This window comes from Mauremys mutica, chromosome 6 (assembly GCF_020497125.1).
Source record: "Mauremys mutica isolate MM-2020 ecotype Southern chromosome 6, ASM2049712v1, whole genome shotgun sequence".
Taxonomy (NCBI): domain Eukaryota; kingdom Metazoa; phylum Chordata; order Testudines; family Geoemydidae; genus Mauremys; species Mauremys mutica.
The window spans coordinates 52,805,405-52,817,834 of NC_059077.1; the positions used below are offsets into that span (position 1 = coordinate 52,805,405).

The following is a 12,430-nucleotide window of genomic DNA, read 5'->3' on the forward strand; positions in this document are numbered from 1 at the left end:
ATGTTTAAGGATCTTATAGTTATTTTTTTCCCCTGAAGTAATCAATGCAATGATCAAGTGTGTGGTGGGGTGTCCAGTCAGATAATTCTTTTATCTTATGACTGTTGGTGGGAATGCGGTAGCTATGAGTGGTGGTGTGAAAGAATTTTTTGAAGTGGAGTTGACAAAATAATTCTTCTAGTTTTGTACATGTTAGTATCACGGTGTAGTGGGGTAGAAGTTCACACGGTGGGTTCTGGTGCTGTACTTTCTTCCAGAAGTGGTGTTCAGTGGATTGTAGAGTAGTTGTTGTTATTGGTTCCACTTTTTGTTTTTGTTTTGGAAGCTGTCTTCATGTTTCTTTGATACATTTTTTTGGTGATTTCTTGCATGATCCTCCAGGTAGGTTTCCTGCTTTTTTTTCTTTCCAGTATGTAAGAGTATGTGATGATTTTGTGTTTGAGGTGATCCCTTCTGGAATATGAGATTTGCAGGAGATGATTCCTCAGGTTTTTTTTAAGTCCTCCTGCAGAGCCCTTCGTCATACTTGGAATTGTATGTAGTGGTGAGAGGGTGAGCCCTTTGGGGATAATGTTTTGTTTCTTGGCATTTTCTCAGGAAGTAAATGTTGCTTTAGGTTTTGTTTTCTTTTGTTTCATGTTGTGGAGTTTCAATTTCAGATGGCAAAATTAATTAGCTTCCATTGTTGTTTGCAGTATTGTAGCCATTTGGTTCCCAGGATATTAGAGATTCAAGTACTGTACTAACTCACCTTATGTTATAACTTCAATTAACTGTAGTAAAGACAAGCTTTCAAGCACGCTCTAACCCGTATTATATTTCTGACAAGGTCCATTTACCATCATGATCCAGTGGTAATTACCGTACTCTGCACCATTTTGTAAGGCTTTAGCACCTGCATTTATAGTGACTAAAAGGCCTGCTTTCATATACAGGGTCCCAGAAACCTCTCCCTTCATACGTAGGGTTTACAATGTTGTGAAATTAGGTAAAATCACTTTTCCTTTATAAATACGATACGGGTATATACACTTATGTCTGTCTTTGATTTTTTTTATTTTTATTTGAGATTTGATTTGACTGGATATTGTCTCTTTAACATTGATTATAATATGGTGCTAGTGTTGCATAATTCAGTAGAACATTAAAGGTGTCTCTAGAAATTAACAAGTATTAGAAATCCAAATAAACCTAATGTGTCAGTATCTAACAGGTGCTTATTTCATGATGTGTAAACAGATTGACTTGTGATGTGCTCTTGGGATAGCAAATAGTGTTTTTTATGCTTCCATCTTTTAAAGTTTTGAAAATATGACTTTGAGTTATGTTCAGTTTATTATCCTCACCAACACTATTGCACCTTGATTGCAGTCCTAGTTTAATAGTCTTACTGTAGCTTTCTTCAGTTTCCTTAAAGGAGACATGTTTATTGTCCATAATGAATTGGAAGACGGTTGGATGTGGGTTACAAATCTACGGACAGATGAACAAGGCCTTATTGTAGAAGACCTGGTAGAAGAAGTGGTAAGTGTTGTCTACTTAAATCAGTTCTAAAACTTAAGATTCTCTAAGTATTAATATACAAGAGCCACGATATCTAGTGTAACTGCCAAGCTTCCTACTGTGGTATATTTTCAGTTTTCTTTTAAAATGTAATAATCAGATCTCCGATTTATCAACATATATAGTCACTCCTCAAGCCTAATGTCTGAAATGGAAAATAATGAAGGCCAAACCAGTTCTTGGCAAATAAATTTATTCTAATTTTGTACAGATGAATGGCATTGTGACTTTGTTCATAGGCAGTTCTGTAAACCAGTGGTTTTCAAACTTCATGCCCGTGACCCAACGGAGCTGGGGATGAGGGGTTTGGGGTGTGGGAGGGGGCTTTGGGTTAAGAACATAAGAATGGCTGTACTGAGTCAGACCAAAGGTCCATCTAGCGCAGTATCCTGTCTACTGACCGTTGCCAATGCCAGGTGCCCCAGAAGAAGTGAACCTAACAGGTAATGATCAAGTGATCTCTCTCCTGCCATTCATCTCCACCCTCTGACAAACAGAGGCTAGGGACACCATTCCTTACCCATCCTGGCTAATAGCCATTAACAGACTTAACCCCCATTAATTTATCCAGTTCTCTTTTAAATGCTGTTATAGTCCTAGCCTTCACAACCTCTTCAGGCAAGGAGTTCCACAAGTTGACTGCGCTGTGTGAAGAACTTCCTTTTATTTGTTTTAAACCTGCTGCCCATTAACATTGACAAATCTGAGGAACTGTCACAGATTGAGGTGTCACTAGAGGAGATTTTGGAATTAAATTGATAAACTTAATGTTAACAAGTCACTGGGACCAGATGGCATTCACCCAAGAGTTCTGAAAGAACTCACATGTGAAGTTGCGAAACTATTAACTGTGGTGTGTAACCTGTCCTTTAAATTGGCTTCTGTACCCAATGACTGGAAGATAGCTAATGTAACGCCAATATTTAAAAAGGGCTCTAGAGGTGACCCCAGCAATTACAGACCGGTAAGTCTAATGTCAGTACCATGCAAATTAGTTGAAACAATAGTAAAGAATAACATTGTCAGACACATAGAAGAACAGAAATTGTTGGGCAAAAGTCAACATGGTTTCAGTAAAGGGAAATCGTGTCTTACTAATCTGTTAGAGTTCTTTAAAGGGGTCAACAAACATGTAAACAAGGGGGATCCAGTGGACATAGTGTACTTAGATTTCTAGAAAACCTTTGACAAGGTCCCTCACCAAAGACTCTTTTATGTAAATTAAGTTGTCATGGGGATAAGAGGGAAGGTCCTTTCATAGATTGAGAACTGTTGAAAGACAGGGAACAAAGGGTAGGAATAAATGGTAAATTCTCAGAATGAAGAATTTCAGAGTAGCAGCCATGTTAGTCTGTATCCGCAAAAAGAACAGGAGTACTTGTGGCACCTTAAAGACTAACAAATTTATTTTAGCATGAGCTTTCGTGAGCTACAGCTCACTTCTTCGGATGCATAGAATGGAACATACAGTGGCACTGCTATGGGTACCCGCATGGTCCCTCAGTATGCCAACATCTTTATGGCTGACTTAGAACAACGCTTCCTTAGCTCTCGTTCCCTAACGCCTCTACTCTACTTGCGCTACATTGATGACATCATCACCTGGACTCATGGAAAAGAAGCCCTCGAGGATTTCCACCGTGATTTTAACCATTTCCATCCCACCATCAACCTCAGCCTAGACCAATCCACACAAGCGGTCCATTTCCTAGACACTACTGTGCTAATAAATGATGGTCACATAAATACCACCCTATACTGGAAACCCACTGACCGCTATACTTACCTACATGCCTCCAGCTTCCATCCCAGACATACCACACGATCCATTGTCTACAGCCAAGCTCTAAGATACAACCGTATTTGCTCCAATCCCTCAGACAGAGATAAACACCATTCACAAGCATTAAATCAGCACATTCACAGTCTAATTGAGACGGAAAATTGAATTCCCTTGTACAACATTGTCAGAGGAGAAGCTATTTATAACATAGTGCAAAAGATGGGACAACTTGTAGCAGCTTAATGATACTGTGTAGATAACTGGTGGAGCACATCATCTGATTTGAGGAGTCTGACAGTTTGCAATATGTTAGCCTATCCTGCAATATCTCTTACTCTCCCAGGGTGAATGCACTATGCACATTACTATTATCTACTGTACCTAGTATATTAATATATGTAGTTTTTAGCTGTCTGTTTCAAATCCTATGCCCAGTCTGCATTAAGAGTCATGGATTAAAACCAGAAGGAATGACTGTGATCATCTAGTCTCACCTCCTGCGTAACACAGGCCATAGAATTTCTCTGAATTAATTCCTGTTTGAGCTAGAGCATATCTTTTAGAAAAAAATCAAGTCTTGATTTAAAAATTGTCAGTGATTGTGAATTCACCATAGTCCTTGGTAAACTCTTTCACTATTACCATCACTATTAAAAATATGCATCTTATTTCCAGCCTGAATTTGGCTAGCTCCAACTTCTAGCCATTGAATCTTATCAAAGAAACGTCGGCTAGATTGAAGAGCCTTCTACTATCAAATTTCTGTCCTCCTGGAAGATACTTAGACTGATCAAATTACCCCTTAACCTTATCTCTGATAAACTAAATAGGTTGTGCTCCTTGAGTCTCTGACTATAAGGCATGTTTTCCAATCCTCTAATCAGTTTTGTGGCTCTTTACTGAACCCTCTCCAGTTTTTCAATATCTTTCTTGAATTGTGGATATCAGAACTGGACAGTGTTCCACTAGGGCTCTCACCATGCCAACACCAGAGGTAATAGAATGTCTCTACTCAATAGTACTCATCCAAAGATCACATTAGCCATTTTGACCACAGGATCACACTGGGAACTCATGTTCAGCTAATTAGTCAGCATGATCTCCAAGTTTTTTTCAGAGATACTGCTTCCCAGGATAGTCTCCTATGCTGTATATATGGCCTACATTCTATGCAGATGTAGATTTTACATTTAGATATATTAAAATCAATATTGTTTGCTTGTGCCCTGCTTACAGATCACTTAGTATCAGTGAACTGTACTCTTCATTGTTTACCAGTCTGTCATCTGCAAACTTAATCAGTAATGAATCAGTAATTTTTTTTTCTTGTTCAGGTTATTGATTGATATAAAAAAGTTAAATAGCATAGGACCAAGAACTAATCACTATGGAGCCCAGCTAGAAATGTACGTGCTTGATACCTCCATTTAAAATTACATTTTGAGACCAGTCAGACAGTTTTTATTCCATTCAATGTATGCCATGTTTGTTTTTTGTGGTGGTCTAGTTTCTTAATCAGAATGCTGTGCAGTTCCAACTCAGATGTCTTACAGAAGTCTAAATATATTATATAAATCAATAGTATTAGCTTTATCAACCAAAATTGAAATCTCATCAAAAGAAGATATCAAGTTAACTTGACAGGATTTATTTTCCGTACACCCATGTTGATTGGCATTTATTATATTACTCTTCTTTGATACTTATTATCAGCTGCTCAGTAATCTGTCCTGTAATGAATGTTAGGCTGACAGGCCTATAATTGCCTGAGTTTATAATTTTTAAATATTGGCACAACATTAGCTTTATTCCAGTCTTCTAGAACTTCCCTCGTGTTCTAAGGCTTATCGAAAATCAACATTAGCAATCCAGAGAGCTCCTTGAGCAGCTCTTCCGAAACTCTTGGATGCAAGTTATCTGGACTTGCTGAATATAAAATGTTTAACTTTAGTAGCTTATGTTTAACAGCCTCCTGAGTTACCATTGGAATTGTTTCTTCTTCATCATCATTTCCTCTCATGACTATATCATATCTTTTTCCCCAAGTAAGGGACAAAAATAAGTATTGAACACTTCAGCATTTTTTGCATTTTCATTTACAGTTCTACCATTTCACCTACCATTTCAATACCATTGTTAGGATTCTTTTTGTTCCCAATATACTAAAAACACCTCTATATTGTCCCTAACTCTGCTGGTCATACATTTCTCCTTATGTCCATTTGCTTCCTTTATCAATTTTCTACAAACGCTAGCTTCTGATTTTTTATTTATTATAGTCAACTTCCCCATGCTTCCATCTGTTATATATTGTTTTTCATAGCACTTTTCCCTCTAAGCCAGGTTGTTTTTAACCCATTTGCTGCCTTCTGTCTCAGTTGTGGCTTTTTGGGCAGCTAGTAAAATGTTTCTAAATGATTCCTAATTATAAATCACATTTTCTGTTTTATATTCTCTCTCCGAGCTGATTTGGCTCATAATTTTTTTCAGCTTTATGAAACTGGTCCTTCTAAAGCAGGTGTGGCTAAACTACAGACTGCCAGCTGTTTTAAGATGGCCCCCAAGCTCCCACTGGGAAGCGGGCTCTGGGGCTTGCCCCGCTCAGGCTCTCTAGTCAGGTAGCAGGGTTGTGGGCCATTCCATGTGGCTCCTGGAAGCAGCCACACAGCCCTGCTCCGGTGCTCCAGCCGGGGTGCAGGGTCCAAGGCTGCTCCATGCGGCTCCTGGAAGCCACAACATGGCCCCCCTACAGTGCTCCAATGGGAGCTGCAGGGGTGGTGTCTGCAGACGGGGCAGCATGCAGAGCTGCCTGGACGCACCTCCATGTAGGAGCCGGAGAAGGGACATGCTGCTGCTTCCGGGAGCTGCTTGAGGTAAGCGCCGGCCGGAGCCTGCACCCCTGACTCTCTCCCCATGCCCCAACCCCCTGCCCCAGCCCTGATCTCCCTCCCGCCCTCCAAACCACTTGGTCCCAGCCCAGATCACCCTCCTACACCCCAAACTCCTCATCCCCAGCTCCACTCCAGAGCCCGCACCCCCAGCTGGAGCACTCACTCCCCCGCCCCAGCCTGCAGTCCCCTCCTGCACCCTGAACTCCTCATTTTTGGCCCCACCCCGGAGCCTGCACCCCCAACCAAAGCCCTCACCCCCTCCTGCATCCCAGCCTCAATTTTCTGAGCATTCATGGCCCGCCATACAATTTCTATTCCCAAATGTGGCCAAATATATATTGCTGATTTATACTTTGTTTGCACATAACAAATGTGATCAAGTCATGTTTGCTTGTACCGAAGCTACTACTAATTTTGAGTTCTGCAAACCATTAATACTGATGCACCACATTGGCACATAGTGGGGTTTATATCAGTGTAGCTTAATACATACCTATGTAAGCTGCACTGGTGTAAACCCCACTTAATTCTAATATAGCTCATCTACATAAGGGGTTTGTGCCAGTGTAACTTGATCAGTGTAGTTACAGCGAAGCACAAAAATAAATAAATCCTTTGATCATTGTAAGAAACGTTGCCCTCAATTTTTTTTTTTAAATGTGCTTTTGGCATATGCTTTCTCTACCCAGATAGGGTAGGGATGCACCAAATAGTAAGCCTCTTTCATAGAATTATGTAATAAGCCCTTTAATTCAAAAATATATGATTTCTTGAATATAAATGAATTATTTTGTAGCATTATTGACCTCTACAAAAAAGCTAAAAACTTAGAAAATAGACGTCATATAATTGATTACGTGGACTGTTGCATCATGCACTTACTGTGTTAATTTTCTTATTAGGGACGTGAAGAAGATCCACATGAAGGCAAAATGTAAGGGTTTTTGTTTGTTCTTAAAGAAAAACAAATATTGTGGAATAAACTATTTGTAAATTTCAGCTATGAAGTTATCTGCCTTTTGAAAAGGTGAATCTAACTGTTCTTTCTGGCCTCATGTTTTCCCTTTACTAATTGCTAAGGATGATACTCTCCTCTGTCTAGCGGGCTTCTACATTGGTCTTTTGTGCTACTTATGGATCGTGTCAATAGGTATTCGTGATAGATAAATCTTGTATGAGCCCTGTGAATAGCGGTGAATTTCACCCAGACTATGCAACATGGGTTACTGTTTGATTATAGAAATTGATGTACTAGAGCTGACCTCTTGTAAAACCAATCTAACTCCAAAATCTTTTAGTTTTGGAGAGAGAATATTACCATCACTTGAAGAATTAAAGTTCTGAATTCACTGATCTGGTACTTTAATCACCAATATATTGGTGTTGGTGATCTCCTCTATTAGCCTCTCATAATGATGAGATTTTAATATTGTAGCACTCAAGTTTCTCATTGAAATTGCTTCATCTATTAACAGTTATATCCAAAAATCCCAAAATGTTAAGTCATCAATATGTATTTTTATTAAGAAGCATGAAAATCATGAAATTATGACATACATGATTTGGTGACCAGAAAGTAGCATCTGTCATCTGTAGAACCACTTGCAATGAAAAAAGATGAGTGGCAACTAAGTATTTCAGTTGAATTTCCTGGTACTTATTTACTTGATTGGCTTTAGGATCTTTTGTCAATATTGTTGCTGTCTCTTGCCTCCAGTATCACCAGATTCACAATCTCTGAAATGCTGATGATTGAAGGCACTTCCAGGTATGTTGGGTGGGGAAAGAGAATTGCTGCTGTGGGGTTGCAGCCCACTGAACTCTACTGGCAGTTCTTCCACCCAGTTCGGTGTAACACAGCCTCATTAATTGCATCATCTTCATTTATTGAGATTATCCCCTGCACTATTCCTGGAAGTTGCTTCAAGCCTCACCACTTGCAGACCACATGTCTAATGAGCTTGCTGCTCAAGGGGTCCTCTGGACAGTCCTTCAAGTGTTCAAGCATCAGGAGACTGTCCTTTAAACGTGACCTGGAAAGGAAAATAAAAATTGAGCTTATTTTCTTTTGATGGATAAGGTCTGTTGAGGTGCTTAAAAAAGAAAATCACTTGTTTATTTGTACATTAGAAATGTAGGTCTTTATCCAGGCAAGAAGACAAATCCTGTTTCCCACCTATATGGGTACTGGAAATGCCATGTGTGTGGAAAGGATAGGAAAGGTGGGGTATACTACACTGCCTGAAAGTTATCATGTAAGGGTAGTCATTGTAGTAGGGGTGACCATCAAGAAGATGGGCAGATGGTGTGTGGCAGATCATTGAGAGATCATCTGCTGAGTGTGTGAAGTTAGAGATGGATCGAGAATTCTTCCAGAAATTCTGCTATGACATCATCAGTATTCAGACATGAATAAATGGACTTTACATTTGTTAGATAAGGACACCTGCAGAGCTACGTGTATTCGTTATTTGAGGCTGGACTGAAGCCTCGGGATTTGTCATGGCATGGCTCCACCACACACAGGGCTGAACAGGCTACTTTAACTATGAGATTGGAGTAGTGACTGTGGTGCTGCTCCGCTGCCTTTCTTCCCTTGTGCAGCTTGGGTTGAGAATTCCTTTCCCCAGCTCCTGTGGAAATTCACAGCACAACTTCAGCTACTTTGTCTGGGTATTTTGCCCCTTATTGAAGAGTAATGACAGGGCATTTACATTCAGAATATGTTTAAATTACTATAGATCACAATAGATAGATTCAAATAATTGCTAGAAAAATTATCTAGTATATACACTTTATACATGACAGCTTATATAGCTAAAACTTCTGTACTTTGACCTCTACTTCAAATATTTAATTTTATTCACAGTTAATTTTAGATGTTTAAATATTCTGTCAAATAACTGGATCTTTGTGTAACATAATTTTGAGTTATGTTCCGTTGAATTACTCCACCTACTAGGTCTTTAATTAAAGATTAATTCATAGAAGCCAGAGCCTTGAGGGCCAACAGAACCAAAAAGAGACTGCTGATAATCTTGCTTTCTTATTTGTTCTCTTCATCTTTGTTAAGATGGTTCCATGGGAAGATCTCCAAACAAGAGGCTTACAATTTGCTGATGACAGGTATTTGTCCTTTATTGCTGGGGTTATGGCATAAGGGAACGAGCACACAGAATAATATTCTGTATAAATTAGATTGTAAAACCTTTGGAGCAGGGCTCTGTCTTTGTGTGAATAGGACCTAGCACAATGAGCTCCAGATCCTGACTTTCATCACCATAATGCAAATAATATGTTACAAGACCTAAACATTATAATTAATATAATTTTTTTTTAAAGTATTAGACAATCAAAGACAGTGGGTCAAATAACTTTCATTGTAACAGCTAATCACTGTACTTGTTGAGTAATAAATACTTTAAATATTTGCTATTAATAAAATCTATAATTTAGTAATCTGAATAAGAGTATATGGAAGGTACTGTTGTATCATAAATAGTGTAAATTTTGTTTTTTCTATTGGAGGACAATGTTTCTAGTACATCAATGTTTTCTATTGGAGGACTTAAAATATCAGGCTTTCGAACCTAGGTAAAGGAGAAAGTTAAAAATGGTGAAATAAACTCCAAAGTAGTATTTACATCTGAATATTTTATTAGATCAAAACTAATTTTAATTGTTCAGCATGTTGTCAGAATGGTTTTTCTCTTCTGAGTGGAGTGTCTTCATCATTGACAATTTTTAAATCGAGATTGGCTATTTTTCTAAAAGATATGGTCTAGGAATTATTTTGGGGAAGTTGTATGGCCTGTGCTTAAACAGGAGGGCAGACTAGTAGATGATCACAGTGGTCCCTTCTAGCCTTGGAATCTATGAATCTATATGTGAAGTTGGCTACTGGCTACCTTGGGGGCTTAAAGGGGGCAAAATAAATTAGCAAATGTCTGGATTCCAAACTAAATATTCACATATTTGTTCCAAATTCCAATTCATATTTGTATCCAGTGAAATTTGGAAAATGCCCTTTGATTGTACTGTGAAGGAAAAATAATAGTGATGGGCATTTTATTAATAATCCTAATATTGTTTCAGTTGGTCAAGTATGCAGTTTTCTTGTGAGGCCCTCTGATAATACTCCTGGTGATTATTCACTCTATTTTCGGACCAGTGAAAATATTCAACGTTTCAAAATATGCCCTACTCCAAACAATCAGTTTATGATGGGAGGAAGATACTATAACAGGTAAACTACAAACAGTTATACTTTTTAAAAACATATCTAGAAAAACTAAGTGTAATCTGTCAATGTTTATTATTTATTGGTGTATATATAAATATGATTTTTTTAAAAAATATGCTTACGTTAATATTAAGAATTTATGTAACCTGGTTAGTGGCTACATAAAAAGACTGAAAAGTTTTAAACACTTTCTTAATCCTAAACAAAGCATAATTAGTTGGTGTTTATTTGTAAAGCATCTGACATTTTCTTCCATAAACTAGTTTCTCTTGATTAGAAATTGTGGATTATATGACTTCAAAATGATTGTGACAAAATGGAGAATTGATCTGAAATCAACAAGATGGAATTCAATAAAGACAAATGCAAAATACTGCACTTAAGAAGAGAAAGTCAAATCCACAAATACAAAATGGGGAATAATTAGCTAGGCAGTAATTCTGCAGAAAGTAATTTGGGGGTTATAGTGGATCACAAATTGAATATAAGACAACAGTGTGATGCAGTTGCAAAAAAAAAAAAGGCTATCATTCTGGGATGCATTATCAGGGGTGTTGTATGTAAGACACAGGTGGTAATTTTTTCACTTTATTCGGTGCTGGTGAGGCCTCAGCTGCATATTGTTCTAGTTTTGGGTGCCACACTTTAAGAAAGCTGTGGATAAACTGGAGAGAGTTCAAGGGGGAGCTAAAAGGTTTTATGAAACCTGATCTATGAGGAAAAAAACAAAATTGGGCATGTTTAGTCTTGAGAAAAGACAACTGAGTGGGGGACCTGATAAGTCTTCAAATATGTTAAGGGCTGTTGTATCGAGGATGGTGATCAATTGGACTGTATGTCCACTGAAGATAGAGCAAGAAGTAGTTGGTTTAATCTGCATCAAAGGAGAGTTAGGTTAGATGTTAGGAAAAATTGTTTAACTATAAGGGTAGTTAAGTATTGGAATAGGTGTCCCAGGGAAATTGTGGAATCCTGGTCATTGGAGGTTTTTAAGAACAGACTGGACAAACACCTTTCAGGGATGGTTTAGGTATACTTACTTCATCCTGCCTCAGTGCAGGTGAGCTGGACTAGATGACCTCTTGGAGACCCTTCCAGCCCTACATTTCTATGATTCAGTGACTTCTTATAAGTTGATGCTGTGTTGACATATAAGATGAAACAAAGGACAATAAAACTAACAGTGATATATAAAGGCAATGTGTGAATGGTTAAAAGGGGGGAATCTTTACATGAGGGAGAAAATAGCCTCGTTATTAAAACATTTTAAAAATCACTGGATTTCTTATATTGGACACATGATTGATGTCTGAGTCAGAAAGTACTGATCAGCTCTCCCTGGAGTGAAGAAACTCAGGATGGATCTGTTTTGTCACTGGCATGAACAGGAAAGTGATAGTAATCTGAACTAAAAGAATAGAAATGACAAAATTAGATGCATTCATCCTTCACAGTGGGAAGCTGCTGATATATATCTATTCTCAATGCATCTTATTTGCAAGAATGTAGTGGTTTTGAGTTTCAACGCCTCTATAGCAGCAACAAGTTTAGCTCCCTCTTCCAGTGGAGATAGTCACTGCTTATCCCATACATTTTGGGAATTTGTCAGATCTGATCACCCAGAACCAGGGCATTCTTCTCCATCCCAACCTAGCATTTCTCTCGCTTCCAGCTTGGCTTCTGAGTGGGTAGAGATCCAGTAGCTGGTGTATCTGAGAAAGTATCAAGTTCTCCTAGCTGAGAAGTTCAATGGATGATCATATGACTTCAAGTGGAAGATGGTGTGAGGCTAAACAATTGGATCCTTATGCAAATCCCATACACAAGATGCTTGAGTACCTTCTACATTAATCAGTCTGGCCTCCAGACATCCTCATTGAAAATTCAGCTAGCTGCAATTTCAGCCTTTTGTGAAGGTAAAGTCTCTTTTGCCCATTCTGTAGTTTTCTG

General features: G+C 38.4%; 1 protein-coding gene across 1 annotated transcript in view; it reads left to right on the forward strand.

Annotated features, from left to right (window-relative positions):
• Window positions 1-12,430, forward strand: part of RASA1 (RAS p21 protein activator 1) — a 114,669-nt gene that overhangs the window by 36,647 nt on the left and 65,592 nt on the right. The window contains exons 5-8 of the mRNA XM_045021260.1: window positions 1,407-1,524; window positions 7,140-7,171; window positions 9,311-9,363; window positions 10,333-10,483. Of these exons, the coding sequence (XP_044877195.1) occupies window positions 1,407-1,524; window positions 7,140-7,171; window positions 9,311-9,363; window positions 10,333-10,483 (354 nt within the window). The remainder of the gene's footprint in view (window positions 1-1,406; window positions 1,525-7,139; window positions 7,172-9,310; window positions 9,364-10,332; window positions 10,484-12,430) is intronic.